Genomic DNA, 23,451 nt, shown 5'->3' with positions numbered 1-23,451 from the left:
CCTATAGAAGACTTTTGGATTCACTTTTACCTTCGGATTCACTTTTAGCTGCCAGTCTCTTCTCATGTCCTCCCTTTGTTTCTGTTAAATCCTTTTGCATTGCTCCTCTGAACTTTATATATTCAGCCAATATGACCCATCTATCTTACACAATGTTTTACAGTGTTTTACCAGGATGTTGCCAGGACTGGAGGATTTGAGTTGTAAAGATAGGCTGGGATCTTTTTCAATGGAGTGTAGGAGGCTGAGGGGTGACCTTGTAGAGGTTTATAAAATCATGAGGGGTATAGATTTGGTGAAGAGCAAAGGTCTTTTCCTTCAGGTAAGGGAGTTCAAAGCAAGGGGGCACATTTTTTAAGGAGGGAGTAGAAAGATTTAACAGGGTCCAGAGGGGCAACTTTTTCACACAGAGGGTGACTCATATATGGAATGAACTACCAGAGGAAATGATAGATGCAGATACATATAAAACTCATTGGGATAGGTACAGTAATAGGAAAGGCTTAAAGGGACATGTGCCAGGAGCAGGCAGGTGGGACTAGTTTAGTTTGAGAACCTTGGTGGACATGGACAGGTTGGCCTGAAGTGTCTGTCTCCGTGACACTATAACACAATTTACCTGCTTTATCTAACTCTAAAGACACCATCAAGGAAACTCTGGCTTTGATTGACCTCCCTTTGCCCTTTGTGGGTCAAATTTCAACATCTCCCTCCTCTCTAGCCCATCCCTTACCATACAACATGGCCCATTCTCTTTCTCATTCCAAATGCTTCACACACCTTTTCAATTTTCCACTGGCTTCATACAAACGTCTCATATTTGCCACTTGCTACATCCTGCTGCAGTGGAAGCGAAAGCTGGTATAGATTAAATTCTGATCTCTCATCTTATGCCTTTGTACAAAGTCAAATCAACTCATCTCCTTCCCCATCATTCTAAAGCTTTCAGTGAAGAAATGCAGTCTATTAGGAGAAACAGCAGCGCAGAAACATCTATGGGAGATGATTATGTGGTTAAATGTGCCACCTTCTGGATAACATACTGTATTACATAACTGAAAATGAGAACTTTGAGAATTCATAGGATCACAGAACAGTTAGGACACAGGAAGAGGCCATTCAGCCCATCATGCTTGCACTGGCCTCTTCAATCTCTTCATATAATTGATGTTTCTCATCCCTGGATCCATTGTTGTAAACTGCTTCTGCACTCTGCCCAATACATGCACATCTTTCTGTAATGTGGCACACTGAACTGGACACAATCGTTCAGCTGAGGGCCAACACATCTCTTGTTCAATGTCATCTCTTTGCTCTTGTGCTCCAAGCCCCTAATAATAAAGTTGAAAATACCTTATGCTGTATTTACTGCTCTTGTGACCTGTCTGACCACTTTTAATGATCTGTACACACACGGGTTCCTCAGCCCCTGCACCCCTTTCGAATTGCACTCTGTATTTTATACAGTTTTCCCCCTCTGGTTAACTGCAGTGGAGACAAGGCCAAGGTAGTGGGTAGAGATTTAACAAGGTTCCCCCCAAAATACCCCCATCTTTACCTCAATGGCTAAGGAGTATATTGTCTCCCAAAGAATTGAAGAGTCTCAGGCCATCATTTTCCTGCTGCCTCACTGGGAGAAGTCAAAGGCAGGAAGAATAGCATATGTATCCCCAAACAGATCCCCAGAGAGAGAGAGACAGAGAGAGAGAGAGCGAGAGTGAGAGGGGCTCATGGAGTTAATGACAACTGCAACAACCCCAGAAGCCAGGTTGATACAGTAAAGAGGCTCATTCATCTCACAAGAGCAGCAGAAATATATACAGGGTCCTCATGTCCACAGCCTGTTGCAATGGCATCAGATCACAGTATTTCCACCATTCCCTCACAACCTCAATATTTCCACACTCCCTCACACCCAAGCTTCTCTATATCAAAACATTCAGACTACAATCAATCCTCTTGTCTCCTCATGACCCACGCTAACAGTACTGACCTCTCACACTACAGAAACTCCTCCTATGGAGGGTTGCAGAACAAAGAAGTGCAGGTGCATAGCTCCATGAAAGTAGAATTGCAGATATATAGGGTCGTGAAGAAGGCGTTTGGTATGCTTTCTTTTATTGGTCAGAGTATTGACTATAGGAGTTGGGATATCATGTTGCGGCTGCACAGAATGTTAGGCCACTTTTGAAATATTGCATTCAGTTCTGCTCTCCTTCCTATTGGAAGGATGTTGTGAAACTTGAAAAGGTTCAGAAAAGATTTACAAGGATGTTGCCAGAGTTGGAGGATTTGAGCTACAGGGAGAGGCTGAACAGGCTGGGGCTGTTTTCCCTGGAGCTTCAGAGCTGAGGGATGACCTTATTGAGGTTAATAAAATCATGAGGGACCTGGATAGGATAAATAGACAAAGTCTTTTCCTTGGGGTGGGGGAATCCAGAACTAGAGGGCATAGGATTAGAGTGAGAGGGGAAAGATATAAAAGAGACCTAAGAAGCAACTTTTACACGCAGAGGGTGGTACGTGTATGGAATGAGCTGCCAGAGGAAGTGGTGGAGGCTGGTACAATTGTAACATTTAAAAGGCATTTGGATGGGTATCTGAATAGAAAGGGTTTAGAGGGACATACACCAAGTGCTAGCGAATGGGATAAGATTTTGTTGGGATATCTGGTCGGCATGGATGAGTTGGACCGAAGGGTTTGTTTCCATGCTGTACATCTCTATGACTCTATGACTCTACGTGTCTTTCCTTCTTCAATCACCTTTCCACATTCCTTTCTCTCCCCTCCTTATTCCATCCTCTATCAGCCCTATCTCAGATGCATTGTTTGCAAGGGATTGAGATGAACGCATCGTCCTTTACAATTGCTGTGGGACTTGCCTTTCCGCTGGATAGGAGAGTGTGAGTTATAGAGGGGGGTCAAGACCTTTCATCAGAACTGGCACCTCAAGATCCTCTTTAGACCAGTGATGGTGCAGGCAGGTTGGCCATAAACACTGCGGAAGGAGGATTCCCCTGAGAAGATAGTGTACCACCAATTGGAAACACCATCCCCCTCCCCCAACTTTCCCTCAGTATTTAGGCAGCTGCCCCCACAGATTTAAGCTGCAGACTCGAGACTGGTACCTCTAAATGCCCAGCTTCTCTCTATTGCCCGTAACATGGTGCCTATGTCGCCACCATCCTCTGAGCAAACACAGTTCATGGAAACATAGGCAAGGATGGCACAGAGGGCACCCATTTGGCCGACTGAATCAGTACCATCTCTTTCCCAGCTCGTCCTCTTTCCCACGTCTTGTTTCTGAATCCCAACAACCTGATGCATCAAATTCTCACGCTGCTCCGAGATTCAGGGTAGCTCAGTGGCTTAGTGGTTAGCACCATTGTCTCACAGAACCAGGGACTTCGGTTCAGTCCGGGCGTTTGCCTGTGTGGAGTTTGCACGTTCTCGCTGTGACTGTTTGGGTTTTCTTCGGGTGCTCCGGTTTCCTCCCTCAGTCCAAAGATGTGCAGCTTAGGGTGGATTGGCTGTGCTGAATTGCCCCCAGCGTCCAAGGATGTGTAGGTTATAAGACCATCAGACATAGGAGTGGAAGCACGGCCATTTGGCCCAGCAAGTCCACTGCCATTTAATCAAGGGAGATGGGAGGTCTTTGGAGGGTCAGTGCAGACATGATGGGCCGAATGGCCTCTATCTGCACTGTGGGGATTCCAAGAAAACTAAAGCTTCTTAAGATTGGCAGGAGATGTCTCCCATTGTTTACCTCAACAAAGTAGTCATTCAGTACGGGGAAGTTCTTCACTTGAGTGAGAGTGGAGCATGTTCTTAAGATGGCGGCCAGTGGCTGCATTTCTGGCTCCGGACGTAGGCAGCAAATGACCCGAGTTTTGCAGTTGCCTCCAAAAGCATCTTGCGTCAGTTGGGTCAACTTGGATTCGCTACAGTATAAAATGGCAAAGTCAAGATCCTGATGAAAAAGTTACATTTAACACTCGTAATTCAGTCCCAGATAGTGACCTTGTGAACATCTGCACGACTATAACACACTCCCTGAAAACTTTACGCTCAAGGTACTGAGGACTCTGTTGGCATATCATGGGAGGGATTGTAGGCCAGTGCTTCCTAGTCATTTTTCCACTGAGACCCCATTTTAAAGCTTCATTCATGAGTGAAAATGAAGTCAAGGGTGGATGGAAAGCTGGGGAGCTGTGATGGTGGTTTGAAACCTTGAATTGCGAGGTTACAGAAAGCAACTGTGGTACCAACCAGTTTTAGGCCTCATTGGTATCAGATTTTTAAAAATATTTATTCACAGGATGCCCATTTATTGCCCATCCCTAATTGCTTAGAGTCAAGTTAAGAGTCATTGCTGTGGGTCTGGAGTCACACGTAGGCCAGACCAGGTAAAGACGGCAGATTTCCTTCCTAAAGGACATTAGAGGTCTATCTAATGTGGTCAGCACTAGATTCTTAATTCCAGATTTTTAACATTGAATTCAAATTCCACCATCTGCCCTGGCAAGATTCAAACCCATGACTCCAGCACATTACGTGGGTCTCTGGATTAAAACACTGTAGTCCAGCAATAATTAGGCAGGCCACACATTTAAAGGGGCATTGCAGCTGACCCCAGGACTATCAATTGCGAGACTCTGCCTCTTATTGCTGGTTAGATCTGTGACCCCAATTGTTTGTCCCACAACCCTAGCCCAGCCTGTCCTAGATAATCAGCTATGAAGCCCAATGTCACAATCCAATGAGATATCAGATGTAGCCTCAGTTGTTGTTTATCTCAGGGGAAAATAAACACTTGCAGTGTCATGTGACACAGAAATGTCCAATTCCTCTATACTGGTTCAGGTTTTATAGTGCCCCTGGTGGCAGGGGCTGGGATGTCAAAGGATGGTGTGTCTGTCACCTTCCCACATTCTCTCCTACCTTACCAGTCATGGGGAAGGTGATCTCCAATGACCCTCTACCCACTCTGCCACCCTGAGGGATAACCTCAACAGAAGAGTGAACACTGGTGGCCTCTTAAGGGCCTGATTGTCCCAGATCAGGTGGTAGATGGAAAGATCTCACATGGGGAGACCACCCTCTAGGTATATATTCCCTGATGACCTCCTCGTAGGATCAAGATGGGGCAGGTGGTTTGAAATCCCTCCCGATTAGGTGTACTGTAGCTTGCAGAGGCAAGTCTCTCCCTCTCTCTCTCTGCAGCAAAGGCCACCCCTCAGAACAGGCACAGGAACAATTCCCTCCCACTGTCACCAATGCCTGTCTGACTGGCCCTAGGGAGGCCCACCACCATTTCCCTCCATTCTCAGACCACCATAATTGATATCTGGGGCTGAGGGAGTCAAACTCTTACACCTCCCTGTGTTTCAATGTCCATCAGACTAATGGATTAGGAGCAGGCATATGCCATGGGGCTACAGCACAGCGGCTCAGTGGTTAGCACTGCTGCATTACAGCGCCAGGGATCCAGGTTCGATTCCAGCCTCGGGCGACTGCGTGGAGTTTGCACGTTCTCCCCATGTCTGCGTGGGTTTCCTCCGGGTACTCGCCCAAAGATATGCAGGCTAGGTGGGTTAGCCGTGGGAAATGAAGGGTTAAAGGAATAGGGTGGGCCTGGGTGGAATGTTCTTCGGAGGGTCGGTGTGGACTCGATGGGCCAAATGGCCTGCTCCCACACTGTCGGGATTCGATGACGCTGGCTTCTGCCTGGCTGCAAGCCCAGCAGTGACCACCGCTCTGAGTGGCACTGCTGAGACTGAAGACCTGCCAGCAGCCTCTTAAAGGTGAGGCTCTTTGTTCTTAAAGGGAAATGAATTGCTTGATGCTTGAAAAATGCAGTCGGTGGGGCAGTGTCTGCCAGAACTGACCGAGGGAAAGATTCCCAAGTTATCAACTGATGGATAGGGCTTGCCCAGCTCCATCAAATTACAATCAGATCAATAAATTCCAAGCCAAGTATTGTTCCCATTACCTCACTGGCAGATGTGGTGATCATTTTGGACTCAGTACATGTGTGGTCATATGTTTGTGAGGCATAATAACTGTTTCAAAGTTGTGACAGTTAGTGCAGATTCAACTTTAGTTGAACAAAGTGATTCCACTGTCAATAGTTTTGGATGCCTGTTAAATTGAACCATCTGATAAGTGGTAATCATCTGTGTCACACAAGGGCATCTCAACAACAATACAGACATTTTACATGGTTATTCTGAGATGTCATGTTCCCCACAAATGCTTTCAGCCACTCTCTGCCCTTACCTGTAGTTAATAACTCTGTCTGGATTGGGGGAGTTAGCCAGGTTACTCACTACTTGAGCGAACACAAGAAGTGACATGTTGAGCAAGGAGCCATCTTGAAAATGTAAGGTATTCCTGTCCTCTGCAAGCTTCTCCGCTCCTGGTAGATCAATGAGCTGCAGACTTGACTTGGTGGGATGCAGATCATTACGGTCCTGCTACAGTATTTATGGCCAGTATCAGACAAAAGAGTAGCAACATGAATTGTGTGATTAGCTGACCTCTGTGAAGGGCTTTCATAAGAAAAGCTGACTTCACAAATCAATAGAATCACTAATGGCTAAAGAAAAGATCAAAGGCTTCCAATAATACATTGTGTCACAGGCCTCCCCAAAGAATTAAACTAAGATTGAGACATGACAGTGAACCAGCAAGAACCAAAAGTAGATAGTGACTGGTATCAACGAGGTAAAAACAATGACTGCAGATGCTGGAAACCAGATTGTGGATCAGTGGTGCTGGAAGAGCACAGCAATTCAGGCAACATCCGACGAGCAGCAAAATCGACGTTTCGGGCAAAAGCCCTCCTGATGAAGGGCTTTTGCCCGAAATGTCGATTTTGCTGCTCGTCGGATGCTGCCTGAATTGCTGTGCTCTTCCAGCACCACTGATCCAGTGACTGGTATCATTTTAACTGCTGTAGCATCTGCTTGGTTCCTGCTAGGATTGCAGTTGTGATAGGAGCGTAGAGTGGGAGGGACAAAGCAGATGAACTTTATGGAGATGATTGAAAGAAGAAATGGAGGTTTTCGCTCTGCTCCCTAAGATTATGAAGTGGTGTGGCAGAGTGTGTGTCCCTTTGGAAGAGGGGAATTAGACCAGATAGGGCTTGAAGCAGTCCAACCAGAGCTAATGATGAATGGTTCAACCAACCGTGTGTTAGATACTCAAGCCCACACCTGTTGACTTCAAGGGAACCAAAATGGAGACATAACTGAATGGGCAGTCATGTTGTCAAAGCTTTTCATCTTGTACTCATCAGAACAAATGCAAGAATGCCAAATTTCCAATTATCATAACAATTCAAAAAGGTGCTGATTAGTTGATGAGTTAATCCTCATAGGGGGAGGTGATGGTGGAGTGGGAATGTCACTAGGCTAGTTATTCAGGAGCCCAGACTAATGTCTTCTGATGACAGGATGAATCCCACCATATTAGATAGATAATTCAGTAATATTTAGAATTAATGTTCATTCAAGCAATTGTGCTGTAATTCCATAAATAGATTATTCATCAATTGTTGAGAGCAAGCTTGTTTTATTGGACAGCACAGTGGCTCAGTGGTTAGCACTGCTACCTCATAGCACCAGGGATCCAGGCTTGATTCCACCCTCGGGTGATTGTGTGGAATCCCCATGTCTGCATGGGTTTCCTTTGGGTGCTCCGGGTTCCTCCCATAGTCCAAAGAAACACAGGTTAGGTGGATTGGTCATGCTAAATTGCCTATAGTGACCAGAAATGTGCCGGCTAGGTTGATTAGTCATGGGAAACACAGTGTTACAGGGATGGGGTGGGTTTGGATAGGATGTTCTTTGGGTGGTTCAGTGTGAACTCGCTGGGACAAATGGCCTACTTCCGCACTTTAGGGATTCTATCATTATACTTGATAGGAAGATCTCCTTCCAAAATGGGCTGATTAGGAGCAATGTCACCTGTCGCCTATTATTACGAAATTAACTAGGGGTTCAACAGTTACTTTTGTGGTCATTTTGACCCTCTCGTCATGGGGAAAAAATATCCTCTGAACTCTCTTTTCTGCTGTCTATCTCCCAAGTAATTGGCTGATTGAATAAAACAGCATCTTCCTTCAGTTGTCAGTGACAGGCACTCATCAGCCCAGACTTTACAACAAAAAACAAAATGGCCGCTCTTGGATATGACTGCATGATTGGGCAGCACTTACTAAATAATTCTGACTGTGGTAATCATAATACTAACAATTTAACCAATTTAAAATAATTAGTTAGACATGTAATGTGGACTATTTACATTTGCTCACATTAACATATATTCATACAAAGGGACCCATTCTCTAAAAATGAAAGAAATATGTTCATGCCTTTTATTTTGCTCAATTATCTATAGCCTCCTGTTGCTTTCTTCACGACACTGGCTCAGATTTTTTTTTATTCTTGTGTACGATGTTGATATCGCTAGCAAAGCCTACTTTTGTTGCTCCAGCCCGAGCTCCAGATGGCAATTTAGAGTCACATTGTTTTGGGACTGGAGTCACAAATAGGCCAGCTCAAATAAAGACTGCAGATTTCCTTCTCTAAAGGCGAAAGTGGGTACTGCAGATGCTGGAGATTAGAGTCAAGATTAGAGTGATACTGGAAAAGCACATCAGGTCAGGTAACATCCGAGGAGCAGGAGATGATTCCTGGTGAAGGGCTCCTGCCCTTCAGTGATGCGATTAGCACAATCACAATTGTTCAGCAAGTGTTGCCCAATCATTCCATCGTATGCAAGAGCAGACATTTTATTTTGGGAGTTATAAGTGTGGTCTGTCTGAGTTTGGTCTCAAACAAGCGAAAGAAGATATTTATTTATTCAATCAGCCGACAATGGATGCTAGATAAGAGAAATGGGAGGTTAGGTTTTTTTGTTAATGCCAGGGACATCAAGAATGGATGTGAGAGAAATGGTTGAGCCCTGGATTACGTTTGTTACAATAGCTATAATGATGCCCTTTCTCCTAGCCTCTAATCATTCCATTTTGAAAGGAACATTTCTTGTATGGTGTATTGCAATTGTATTGCTTCCATCATTTTCCGACTGCCAATGGACAAGTGACGAATGACTTATTTGTGGAATGACAGCACTATTGCTCGAGCGAACATCGGGGGAGGTTCTTCAGCTTCAGGTACAGTATGTGATGCATCCTTATCGAAGGCAGTAACTTTGGAGTCTCACCACCAGTAGGTTCAGTTGAGTGATAACAGTGGCTTGGCTCTCCGCGGGCCCGAAGTCAGTGTTCGCTCCTGTGCGCCGTGCCCAGCCTTGGCGGAAGGTGGATGTTGCATCAGCTGCTGAGGAGACGGTGACGCGGTTTAATCCCTGAAAACCAACAAATGTCAACTTTCAGTAGAGTGTCACCAGATTAAACATAAATAACTCTGAACCGCGGCTATAGGAAGGATGTTGTGAAACTTGAAAGGGTTCACAAAAGATTTACAAAGATGTTGCCAGGATTAGAGGGTTTGTGCCACGGGGAGAGGCCGGATGGGTTGGGGCTATTTTCCCTGGAGCATCAGAGGCTGAGGGCTGACCTTATATAGGTTTATAAAATCATGAGGGGCATGGATAGGGTGAACAGACAAGGGCTATTCCCTGGAGTGGGGGAGTCCAAAACTAGAAGGTATAGGTTTAAGATGAGAAGGAAAAGAATTTGATCCCTTTTAAGGGGCAACCTTTTCATGCAGAAGGTGGTGTGTGTATGGAATGAGCTGACAGAGGAAATGGTACAACATTTAAGAGGCACCTGGATTGGTACATGAATAGGAAGGGTTTAGAAGGACCAAATGCTAACAATTGGGACTAGATTATCTTAGGTTATCTAGTCGGCATGGGCCAGTTGGACTGAAGAGTGTTTCTGTGCGGCATGACTCTGTGACTCCAAGGCTCATTTACAGAGACAGAGAGAGAGAGAGAGAGACAGAGAAAAGGTAGAACTCAGTTGTTAATGATGCCTCATGACCCTACCCGCGCCCCCCGCAAAATTCCATCAATGAGGACCCAATAAGTACAGTTGCAATTTAGCGCTTTCTATGCTAAATGTCTGATGCATTAATTTTATCGGGTCACCCCTCCACCTTGAGGAAGAAAAGCAATCACAGAATTGTTACAGGAAGGAGGCCATTCTGCCCATGGAGTCTGCACTTGCTCTCTGAGTGAGCATTATGACTTAGCACCATTCTCCTTCCTTTCTCTGTAAGTCTGCACATCATTTCTGTTTAAATAATCATCCAATGCCTGCTTGAATGCCTCAAATGAACCTGGTTCCACCGCAATTCCAAACGATATGGTACATCATGCACCATGGGTTGTGTGAAATAAATTCCCACTTTGTATTTGTTTCTTTTGCAAATAACTTTAAACCAGACCTTCTCATTCCCAATCATATTATTAACCATCTCTCAGTGTTCAGTCTTTCCGGGAAGTGTGCCCTTTCAGTTCTGCTTTCAGCCCTGAGTCTTTTTGACTCTTTTCTGATAAATTGTCTTCTCAACTCTGGGATAACAGTTAAATCCTATTGTGCTACTGAACAGCGTACATCCTCAGGGATGCTGCCAATGTCAACACACACTTGGAACTAGAACCAGTATAGTTCAAGGAATGCTGTCTCCTATCTTTTACGTCTGTAGTGTACTTGGCTTCTAAAGGTCTCGTTCACCAGTACAAGGACTTTGTTACCTCTCTCTATAACGTCAGAGCGCTCTCTCTACAAGGAAACCATTTACTCAACATCCTCATTAGTTGTCAATGGTTACAACCCATAGACCTGGGAATAATTATCCAGTTCAACAATTCCAATCTTATCCTGGAAATTTGAGAATTGGAAGTCAATTCCCTCGACTTCCAAATAACCTTGAACATCTTGACGTGATCAACTTCCTACACATTAAACTATATCAACTATATTGTTAAAAATCATACAACACCAGGTTATAATCCAACAGATTTATTTGGAAGAACTAACTTTTGGAGCTCTGCTCATTCATCAGATAGCTGTGGAGCAGGATCAGAAGACACAAAATTTATAGCAAAACATTGATATTGGAGGCAAAGTTGGGGTCATTAATACCAGCATGACCAGATGGGCTGAATAGTCAGTTTCTCCTCTGTATGTTCTATATAACCTACGATCGCGTCAAAAGAGTTTTTGATATATTTTACATTACGTGTGGATACTGTCCACATTGAGAACTTATAACATTTAATTAGATACATGCTGATGAAATGTTATATTTCATAATATATAAGTCCAAGTCAAAAATGGAAAAAACCCCCCACAGAAATGGAGGAAAAAAGGGAGGGGAAAAGGAAAGGAATGGGCGGAGCAAAGGAGTTCCGGCTGAAGCGATTCACTCTGCCGCCATCTTGGAGCAATTTGTATTGTTTAAGATTCATGTGCCAATCAAAATATGGCTTGAATTACAGATACACAGATCTTCCAGCTTTTCTCAATACTTAATAGGCCAACAAGGAAAAGAAATAGTCTTGAATTTATCAGCAATCCATCAAGATGACATTAATTTCAAATTTCTGGCAAAATTGTATTGACTAACACTATTCAAACACATCAAGTACAACATGATTTTGCAAACTCCTCAAACCAAATCATAGTATAAAATGATTAGAACAGAAACATAAAATGACACTATTTGGGTTAACATTTTCCTATGATGTTCCTTTATTTCTGAAAACTCTTAAAATAAATGCTGCACAAAAGAACTAACAATGGCCCACTAGTATCTCCAAGAACAGTTTCGAGACCTCTGTATACATAATAAGTCAAAAGATGTCGAAGCACTCAATAGGTTTGACAGTGTCTGCAGTGAGAAAATGAATGTTAACATTTCCAGAATCATTAGCAACATCTGCTGTCCAAAAACACACCAATAAAGTTAGGACTGTGCCAACAATTGAAAATTCAAGAATTCAGTATTGAATCCACATTTTCCCTTTTACATCTCCTCCAGGCCCATCTTTTCTTGCCCCAATACCCCTGTTTGTCTTCCACCATTTTTGATTTGTCATTTAATTTAATATAATCTCTCGTGTCTTCTACTCAGCTTCTTCCTCTTGTCCTCTCCTACCCCATCTTTAAATGTGGGCTGTATATGGTGATGCGTACTGAAACTGCCAAGGGCACGTTTCCCACCCGTGTGAATTTGCAATTCCTGACAGAATGTTATAGCTCACAACATGCTGCATACTCTGCTTTTTCCCAGCAAAAGTCTTTCCCCATCCGCATTACATTCACTTTGTATAATCCTCATTCACCTATATTCCACTATATCATAGTGTGATATGAAGTAATTACTACTTGAAGTGAATCATAGAATCCCTACAGTGTGGAAGCAGGTCATTTGGCCCATCGAGTCCACACGGACCCTCTGAAGAACATCCCACCCAGACCCAACCCTATCCCTGGAGCCCTGCATTTCCATGGCTAATCCACGTAAATCACACATCCCTAGACACAGTGGACAATTTAGAATAGAATCAGAGAATCAGAGAATCACAGAATTCCTACAGTATGGAAACAGACCATTTGGCCCAACAAGTCCACACCGACCCTCCAATGAATAACCCACCCAGAACTACTCCCCTACCCTATTACTCTACATTTACCCCTGAATAATGCACCTGACCTACACATCCCTGAACACTGCAGGCAATTTAGCAGAGCCAATTCATCAAGCCTGCACATCTTTGGACTGTGGGAGGAAACCAAAGCAGGGCTGAGAAGTGGCAGATGGAGTTTAATTCAGATAAGTGAGAGATGCTGCATTTTGGGAAAGCAAATCTTAGCAGGACTTATACACTGAATGGTGAGGTCCTAGGGAGTGTTGCTGAACAAAAAGATCTTGGAGTGCAGGTTCATAGCTCCTTGAAAGTGGAGTCGCAGGTAGATAGGATAGTGAAGAAGATGTTTGGTATGCTTTCCTTTATTGGTCAGAGTATTGAGTACAGGAGTTGGGAGGTCATGTTGCGGCTGTACAGGACATTGGTTAGGCCACTGTTGGAATATTGAGCGCAATTCTGGTCTCCTTCCTATCGGAAAGATTTGTGAAATTTGAAAGGGTTCAGAAAAGATTTACAAGGATGTTGCCAGGGTTGGAGGATTTGAGCTACAGGAAGAGGCTGAACAGACTGGGGCTGATTTCCCTGGAGCGTTGGAGGCTGAGCCTTATAGAGGTTTACAAAATTATGAGGGGCATGGATAGGATAAATAGTTCAGGGAGTCCAGAACTAGAGGGCATAGGTTTAGGGTGAGAGGGGAAAGATATAAAAGAGACCTAAGGGGCAACTTTTTCACACAGAGGGTGGTACATGTATGGAATGAGCTGTCAGAGGAAATGGTGGAGGCTGGTTTAATTGCAACATTTAAGAGGCATTTGGACGGGTATATGAATGGGAAGGGTTTGGAGGGAAATGGGCTGGGTGCTGGCTGGTGGGACTAGATTGAGTTGGGATATCTGGTCGGCATGGGTGGGTTGGACCAAAGGGTCTGTTTCCATGCTGTACATCTCTATGACCTTGACTCTATGACCTGAAGGAAACTCACGCAGACACAGGGAGAATATGCAAACTCCACACAGACAGTCACCCGGGGTGGGAAATTAACTCAGTTCCTGGTACTGTGAGACAGCAGTGCTAACCACTGATCCATCGTGGTTAACTGACACCACAAGAAAAGTTCTGTCCATCAGAATATAAAGCACTGTTCCCACGATGAGCTGTTTGTTGGAATAGATGTTCTCGTGCTTAGTTCCATCTAACAGTAATGTATTCTTATTCATAACAGCCTGACATCTCACAAGAGAGTATCACATAACTGCATTGTTATGGAGCTATGAAGTACTATGCTATAAACCTATTTCATGGATGTAGGTTTGCTCGCTGAGCTGGAAGGTTCATTTTCAGACGTTTTGTCACCGTGTTGGGGAACATCTTCAGTGAACCTCCAAATAAAGCATTGCTGATGATTCTTGCTTTCTATTTATATGTTTGGGTTTCTTTGGATTGGTGATGTCATTTCCTGCAGTGGTGTCATTTCCTATGGTGATATCCTTTGCTGTTCTTTTTCTCAGGGGGTGGTAAATCATGTCTAAGTCAATGTGTTTGTTGATAGAGTTCCGGTTGGAATGCCATGCTTCAAGGAATTCTCCTGTGTGTCTCTGTTTTGCATGTCCTCGGATGGATGTGTTGTCCCAGTCGAAGTGGTGTCCTTCCTCATCTGTATGTAAGGATATTAGTGAGAGAGGGTCATGTCGTTTTGTGGCTAGTTGATGTTCATGTATCCTGGTGGCTAGTTTTCTCCTGTTTGCCCAATGTAGTGTTTGTTACAGTCCTTGCACAGTATTTTGTAAATCATATTAGTTTTGCTTGTTGTCTATATGGGGTCTTTTAAGTACATTAGCTGCTGTTTTAGTGTGTTGGTGGGTTTGTGGGCTACTATGATGCCAAAGGGTCTGAGTAGTCTGGCAGTCATTTCTGAGATGTCTTTGATGTAGGGGAGAGTGGCTCGGGTTTCTGGACGTGTTTCGTCTGCTTGTTTGGGTTTGTTGCTGAGAAATCTGTGGACTGTGTTCATTGGGTAACCGTTCTTTTTGAATGCACTGTATAGGTGATTTTCCTCTCTCTGCGTAGTTCCTCTGTGCTGCAGTGTGTGGTGGCTCATTGGAAAATGTTCTGATGCAGCTTCATTTGTGGGTGTTGGAATGATTGCTTCTGTAGTTCAGTATTTGGTCTGTATGTATTGTTTTCCTGTAGATGCTGTTTTGAAGTTCCCCACTAGCTGTTTCTCCAGATTTCTGAAGTTTGTTGAGTAGGGCTGTGATTCGGTGTTGTCAGTGTTGTTACTTTGTGAATGTATGTCGAGGTTTTCTTGGAGGTCTAGTTTTTTCATTTTCTGTGTTTGTCACTGTCTAATATCTATGACTTGTTGTATGGGGCCGGCCATTCATGGTCTGTTGCATGAGTGAGTAAAGATTTTTGGTGCAAAATTTCCCAGTTGTATTTACGGAATCTGTTGTGGGCATCATTAATCATTTCTCCACGTCACTCTGTGGCCGTTTTGCTCTGCTATTTTTTTTAGCTAGTGGGGTGTTAAGGGGAGGTCTGTATGCCCACAACAGACTCCGTAAATACAACTGGGAAACTTTGCACCAAAGATTTTGACTTACTCATGCAACAGACCATGAATGGACAGACACAGTACAACAAGCCATAGATATTAGACAGTGACAAACACAGAAAATGAAAAAACTAGGCCTCCAAAAAAACCTAGACAAACATTCACAAAGTAACAACACTGACAACACAGAAGCATGGATAAAAAATGTATTTGACCGACCCTTAACGGACACTGAAAAAGCTATCTTAGTACGAGGATTAAATTACAGCTTCCAGGATGCGGACAAGAAAAAGTTCTTCGCAGCATTAGAAACAACACTGAAATACAACCAACTCACAGATGAAACCCAGCCAACTATCAGACAGGTGGTCGCACCAACATTAAGCAGTTAAAAAAAAGGAAACACACTCAATACACAAGAAAGGAAAGCACTAGAAAGACTAAAAGAAAACATTGTTATCCTACCTGCAGACAAAAGATGATTAACAGTCATTTTAAATCAAAGAGACTACATTGAAAAAGTGAACGCACTACTTGCGGATACCAATACTTACCAACAAGTGGTGAGAGACCCGACCCTACAACTATAGAACCAAATCACAGCCCTACTCAAAAAACTTCAGAAATCTGGAGAAATAAATATGACCGACTTCCAAAAATGAAACCAAATGGATCCAACACACCACGCTTCCACAGATTACCCAAAGTTCACAAACCAGGAGACCCCTCAGACCCATAGTCTCGCTACCTGGAAACCAACTTACAGATCGGCCAAGGAGCCACACCAAAGACTAAAACACTGAGTAGAAGACTCATGCCACTCCATCCACTCCACCCACGAATTCCGGAAGATCATCAAAGACACAAAGATGGAAGAGGGCGAATGAATGGTCTCCTTTGATGTAACAGCTCTGTTCACATCAATCAACATCAACCTGGCCAAGGAAACACTGACTACACTATTAGAAAATACTAAGACACATACACCAAACACCACCAACTTCATCAGCAAGTACAGTATCGTCAAGCTGGTGGACCTATGCCTTACCATCCACTTCACCTTCAACAACAAAACCTACAGACAAACCAATGGAACACCCATGGGATCTCTGATATCAGGGCTCTTAGCAGAGGCAGTAATGTGGAGACTCAAACCAAACAGTTCTGCCAACCATCCAACGCAATATATGTGTCCACTATGTGGATGATACCTTGTCATCACTAAATGAAACTAATTAGAGGAAACCATCAAGACCATCAATAATACCTTTACTGGCATACAATTCACTAAAGAGGAGGAAAACAACAACAAACTGCCATTCCTAGATGTCACAGTAGAATGAACAGCCAATGGGGAACTTCAAAACAGCGTCTACAGGAAAACAACACATATGGACCAAATACTGAACTACAGAAGCAATCATCCCAACACCCACAAATGAAGCTGCATCAGAACATTATTCCCAACGAGCCACCACACACTGCAGCACAGAGGAACTACACAGAGCAGAGGAAAATCACCTATACAGTGCATTCAAAAAGAACGGTTACCAAATGAACACAGATTTCTCAGCAACCAACCCAAACAAGCAGACGAAACACGTCCAGAAACCCGAGCCACTCTCCCCTACATCAAAGACATCTCAGAAATGACTGCCAGACTACTCAGACCCCTTGGCATCATGGTAGCCCACAAACCCACCAACACACTAAAACAGCAGCTAATGTACTTAAAAGACCCCATATAGACAACAAGCAAAACTAATGTCATTTACAAAATACTGTGCAAGGACTGTAACAAACACTACATTGGACAACCAGGCAGAAAACTAGCCTCCAGGATACATGAACATCAAATAGCCACAAAACGACATGACCCTCTCTCACTAATATCCTTACACACAGATGAGGAAGGACACCACTTCGACTGGGACAACACATCCATCCTAGAACAAGCAAAACAGAGACACACAGGAGAATTCCTTGAAGCATGGCATTCCAACTGGAACTCTATCAACAAACACATTGACTTAGACATGATTTACCACCCCTGAGAAAAAGAACAGCAAAGGACATCACCATAGGAAATGACATCACTGCAGGAAATGACATCACCAACCCAAAGAAATCCAAACATATAAATAGAAACCAGGAATCATCAGCAATGCTTCATCTGGAGGTTCACTGAAGATGTTTCCTAATATGGTGACAAAACGTCTGAAAATGAACCTTCCAGCTCAGCGAGCAAATCTACATCCCGAACCTCAACCTGAGCTACAAATCTTCTCAACACTCGCTAAAACCTAATTCATTTATCAAGACCACCCGATGTACTGATGGAAGACACTCTGTGGGCTTCTTTCCCCACATGGTATTTACACTGATACCAATAAGAAGGACTGGGGGCAATGAATCTACCCAAGGCATTCCAGATGTTTCCAGTGGATTTGATGACAACCTGAACCAAGCTGACAATGTTGTAATATATGCCATAATGCCATTTACAAGTTCGCTGATGACACCACTATAGTCGGTCAAATCTCAGATGGCGATGAAACAGACTACAGATGGGAGGTGGAAGATCTGGAAAAATGGTGCACTGAGAACAACCTAGCTCTCAATGCCGGCAAAACCAAGGAACTCATTATTGACTTTCGGCAGGATGTTACTCATTCCCCCAAGCATTTACAGCACAGAGGTGGAACGAGTGGAGAGTGTCAAGCTCCTGGGAGTGGTCATCCACGACAAGATTTCTTGGACTCTTCATGTGGATGCACTGGTTACAAAGGCCCAACAACGTCTCTTCTTCCTCGGGCAGCTGAGGAAATTTGGTATGATGTTGAATACCCTTGCCCAATTTTATAGTTTTGCCATCGAGATCATTCTATCTGGATGTATCACTACCTGATATGGCAACTGTACCATTCAAGATCGGAGACAGTTACAGAGAGTGGTGAACCTGGCCCGGACAATCAAAAAGGCCAACCACCCATCTATATAATCCATCTACTAGGCCCGCTGTCAAGGAAAAGCCGCCAGCATTCCCAAAGATCCAGGCGAAAGTGGGTACTGCAAATGCTGGAGATTAGAGTCAAGATTAGAGCAGTGTTGGAAAAGCACAGCAGATCAGGCAGCATCCAAGGAGCAGGAAAATCGACGTTTCACTCCAAGGAAGGGCTTTTGCCCGAAATGTCGATTTTCCTGCTCCTTGGATGCTGCCTGACCTGCTGTGTCTTTCCAGCACTACTCTAATCTTGACTCTCTTCTCAAAGATCCATCCCACCCTGGCAATGTTTTTCTACAACCTCTCATCAGGGAAAAGATTTAGAAGCCTGAACATATGCACCAGCCAGTTTTGAAACAGACAAAGCTTTTCACTGTGTCTCGGTACACATTACAATAAATTCAATTCAATTCAATTCAATGCTCAATACTTATTCCACCACATTATTACATTCCATTCTTAATCCTCAGAAAACTGTATCCATTCCACAATACTTTCTCTTTTCAATTTCTTACCATAAAAATAACTTATTCATGCCAATAGGAAACAAATGTCCTGCTATTTAATGGAATATTCTGTACAGCTGATGGTACAATAATTGATTAATCACCAATAACCAATTGAATTTGGCATCTGAATACTCTCAAGATACATTTAATAAAAACACTAAGATAACCTGAACTCCCCAGTCACATAGTCCAGTGATGGGAAAGTGGTGAATGCACAGCAAGCGGAAGGAGATACAGTCAAAGCTGTTCCATCTCTCTTTACTGGTTCTGATCCCCGACAGGAAATATTGGCATTATTTTTCCTCTGACTCTCCGCAGCTGGTGCCTAACCTGCTGAGGATTTCCAATATCGTCTGTTCGAGTTCGGATTGCCAGCATCCACAATAGTTTGCTTTCCTACACTAACAACTTCAAAAGGCACCACTTTATCACAAGATATGAACAACGAGATTACCAGGTAATTCCCCAATCGTAGAAGGAAACCTGCATTCAAAGGGAGACCAAGCTTTGTGTATTATAACTCCGGGTTTCCCAGTGAGTAAAATTCCTTGCTGAGACCCTGCAATGTTCAAACACTCTCCCTGGGGAAATGTTAAGTGACTGTACCTTTATGAATGTGCCGTCTTGTGCATTACACGTGATCTTTAAATTGGCAGGGTCCGTTCCACTCGAGTCTAACAAATCCTTCACCACTTCAGCATAAATCTCATACATGGATATCGAAAAAGACCACATCGCAGTGGCCTGTAACTTCTGCAGGTATGGTGCACCTAGGGTCCCAACACAGAAAGAAGAAGACGCATAAATTTAATCCAGATTTGCAGTGATTTATAGAAACGAGAGCTCTCTTTTTTAAGACAAAAGATTGGCAACTACTAATTTTAAATTACAAGTGGAGTGGCTCAAATCCAGATACCTGACAACTGGACTCCTTCAAAAACTGGACAGAAACTTTGACATACTCATTTATTAATTAAAATATTAAAATAATAATCTACCAGGACAATTTGGCTAGGTTCAACATTGGTGTGACTTGGTTCCAGATTAGTTATTCTTCCTGCTCAACACTCCGAGCCACCCTTGACCCCACATGACCCAGGTTGACCCAAAACAGCCCAATGGAACAACTTAAAATCCCAAACCCTCCCAAGTTAGGGTCAACCTTGGTCCCAAGGATCTCAAATATGAGGTCCTGGTATTATGATGAAAGCTATACTTTTATGCCACAATACTAAAGGTCACATTAAGCTCAACTGGAGAAGAGATCCTTTTTATTCATCAGATATCAAGTTAGACAACTGGATTGTCAAGGCTTCACCCTTCCCTTCTTTGTCATCTCCTCGAACTGTACAATCTCCTCCATGTCCTCCAAGTCTGAATCTTGCATGTTCATCCTTTGTAATCACTCCATCACTGGCAACCAGTCTTCCAGCTCTCTAGGTCCTACATTTTAGGGAATTCTTCCCCTAAAATTATCTGCTGTTCAATTGCTCTTTCCTCTTTAAAGATGCTCCTTACTATTTCATTCATGAACAAAACCTTTGGTCATCTGTCCTGCAATCATCTGACGTAGCTCGGTGCCAAATTTTCCTTGACGTGGCTCATATGAAACCCCATGGACAGTTTGTGTAATCTTATTGAACAACAATAGAGTGATTACAACACAGAAGGAAGATATTTGATCTGTGCCATTTGTTAAAGCAACACTGTTGGTGTCAATCCCCTGCCTTTTCTTTGTAGTTTTGTTAATCATTTCTTTTCAGAAAATGATCCAATTATATTTGGAAGCCAGTCTTGACATCACCTCCACTGCAATCTCAGGCAGCTGCCTAGTGAGAATCCATCCACCTCTGCATTAAAAGGATTTTACAACTACCCCTCCACTGCCTCTGAGACAGAGAGTTCCAAAATTGCATAACACCCTAAGAGAAAAAAAAATCCTCATCTTTGTCCTAAAAGGGCAACGCCATTTTATAAAACAGTGTGCCCTGGTCTGGACTCACCTTCAAGAGAAAGAAAGTGATTTCTGTGTCTGCTTTGTCAAAACTATTCAGCATCTTATACACTGAATCAATTCACTCCTCACTGTTCTAAACTGCAATGGAAACAAGCCCAGACCATCTCATCTAAAATAATCATAAGACAACCTGCTCACCTGAGGGGCTGGGGCTGGGAGGAGGCCATGGTGGCTCAGTGGTTAGTACTGCTGCCTCTCAGCGCCAGGGACCCTGGCTCAATTCCAGCATTGGGCGAGTGTCGGTGTGGAGTTTGCACATTTTCCCTGTCTCTGCATGGGTTTCCCCTGGGTGCTCTGGTTTCCTCCCACAGCCCAAAGATGTGCAGCTCAGGTAGATTAGCCATTCTTAAATTGCTCTGTAGCGTCCAGGGGATGTGTAGGTTAGGTGGATTAGCCATGGGAAATGCAGGGTTACAGAGAAAGGGTGGGGTGTGAGTCTGGGTGGGACGCTCTTCAGAGCGTCAGTGTGAATTTGTTGACCTGTTTCCACACTGCAGGGATTCTATGATCCAGGTATCATTCTAATGAATTACCTCCATTGTATTTACTTTCTTCCTTAAATAAGAAGACCAAAATTGTACTCAGCATTTGTGATATGGCCTCAGCAATGACTAAAGCATAACATCCTTATCTTAAGGCTCAATTCGTTTTATAAGAAGGAATTCACCTTCTTAATTATATGCCTGTATACTAACATTTTGTGACTCATGAACTAAAACTCTTAGATCCCTCTGCAGTCAGAATTTCACAATTATTCTCTGTTTAATGAATGCTGTGTTTTTTATTCAACAATGATTAACCTACCAAAGATGTAATCAATTGTCAAAGGTATGATTGCTAATCGATCATTCTCTTCTCCAACCAATGTGTAGGACTTGCCAGAGTTGGTTTCACCAAATACAACAACACAGGCATTCATTCCTTCCATGAACACGCTGAGCAGGGGCTGCACGGTCCTGGTGAAAATGGCCTGAGTGGAAGCATTCTGGTCAAAGATCTCCTGAAATCTGAACAACAAGACACAGTAAAGTTCTGGACATCCAGAATGCCATTTCTTGCAGGAGGTGTGGGGGCCACGGGCTTCACAATGGAACATGAGGTTGGTAGGAAAGGAGAAGAGTCATGCTGCTGTTCCTTTAACAAGGCTATGTTGATCTTTCTTTTCCAAAAAGATCGTATAAGACACAAACTCTGAAAAGCATACTTTGAACGGGTTTTAGGGCCAGTTTGATTATAGCTAACAGACACTGCCTCCAGAAAAAGGCTTTCAAGTTTAAAAAAATCTTGTAAAATGAAAGGGGAGTGGTCAGTTCTCCCAGCTCAGTTTTTCTCTGGTTTGATTTGATTTTGGTAGTCTGGCTGTCAACAGAAAGCCGTCAGATAGGTTTAAGGCTAATCCAAGAAACAGCGACATGGAAGAGAGTGTTCCAGGCTGGTACTCTCTCTCTCTGATATCTCTCCTGTCAGATGCTGAGTTTGATTTTATCTTTTGTGCCAATGGGGTGTTTAGGATTTGGAACAGCATCACTAAGTTGATAGTCTGTTGGGTTTACTGATAGATTACGTTAAGCTGTTCTCTTTTGATTGTGTTTCATTCAGTAATCTTGTAAATAAATTCTGTTTTGTTTAAATCTAAGTGTTTTGACAAGCTGCATCCCTCCTGGAATATCCACTTTACACCTGATTAAAACAACTAGCAAAGTTAGGGTCTGGGCTACCTTCTTGAAATATTGTGAGGGGGTCCATTGGGGGAGGCAATAAATTGGGACTAAAGGTCACTGCAGATGAATTGATTGGGAGCTGTAGTTCACAGACCCTTTGGCTATAATGCATTTGATGAATTGTGGACATTGTTCGAATAACGTGAACTTTCTACTGAATGGGTGGACCAGTTTTCTATAGCAATCTTCTCCAGCGTGATATTTTGTAGCAGTTCACGAGAGCGCAAGGCAGCAAAAGAATGCCATTGTGGCATGACAGCAGAACAGCCCATATTTAGCTTTTACTGTCAGTGTTCAAACTGCTTTAATAATGCATTCATTGCGAAAATGTAAATCAGAATCAAAATAGTTGGGAAATAGAGCAGTCAGACACACAGTAAGAGACCAAATAAACATCAGGGAATTTTACCTGAATTTCCACACATGTCATTTACTGTATCCATTGCTCCCAATGCGGTCTCCTCTACACTGGAGAGACTGAACACCTACTTGCAAAGCTCTTCAGAGAACACCTCTGGGACACCCGCACCAACCAACCCCGCCATGGTCGGACACTTCAACTCCCCCTCCCACTCCACCAAAGACATGCAGGTCCTGGGCCTCCTCCATTGCCACTCCCTTACCACCTGATGCCTGGAGGAAGAACGTCTCATCTTCCGCCTCAGGACCCTCCAACCATACAGCATCAATGTGGATTTCACCAGTTTCCTCATTTACCCTCCCCCCACCTTACCCCAGTTCCAACCTTCCAACTTGGCACCGCCCTCATTATCTGTCCTACCTGTCCATCTTCCTTCCCACCTACCCGCTCCATCCTCCTCTCTGACCTATCACCATTACCCCCACCTCCGTCTACCTATCACACTCTCAGCTACCTTACCCCCAAACTCCACCCTTTCCCATTTCTCTCTCCATCTCCTCAGCTCACATCTTCATCCCTGATGAAGGGCTTTTGCCTGAAACGTCGATTCTCCTGCACCTCGGATGCTGCCTGACCTGCTGTGCTTTTTCAGCA

The 23,451-nt window shown here is 43.6% G+C and overlaps 1 protein-coding gene across 1 annotated transcript in view; it reads right to left on the bottom strand.

Annotated features, from left to right (window-relative positions):
* ccdc78 (coiled-coil domain containing 78) overlaps window positions 1-23,451 on the bottom strand; it is a 79,148-nt gene that overhangs the window by 45,305 nt on the left and 10,392 nt on the right. The window contains exons 3-7 of the mRNA XM_043711977.2: window positions 21,520-21,722; window positions 19,305-19,468; window positions 9,233-9,376; window positions 6,281-6,477; window positions 3,768-3,942 (exon numbers count right to left, since the gene is read on the bottom strand). Of these exons, the coding sequence (XP_043567912.2) occupies window positions 3,768-3,942; window positions 6,281-6,477; window positions 9,233-9,376; window positions 19,305-19,468; window positions 21,520-21,722 (883 nt within the window). The remainder of the gene's footprint in view (window positions 1-3,767; window positions 3,943-6,280; window positions 6,478-9,232; window positions 9,377-19,304; window positions 19,469-21,519; window positions 21,723-23,451) is intronic.

Source organism: Chiloscyllium plagiosum, unplaced genomic scaffold (genome assembly GCF_037043375.1).
Source record: "Chiloscyllium plagiosum isolate Xiang-an unplaced genomic scaffold, Cpla_swu_hap1 HiC_scaffold_20, whole genome shotgun sequence".
Taxonomy (NCBI): domain Eukaryota; kingdom Metazoa; phylum Chordata; class Chondrichthyes; order Orectolobiformes; family Hemiscylliidae; genus Chiloscyllium; species Chiloscyllium plagiosum.
Note: the sequence above shows the minus strand (reverse complement) of the source record. Positions and strands in the feature narration are given on the sequence as shown.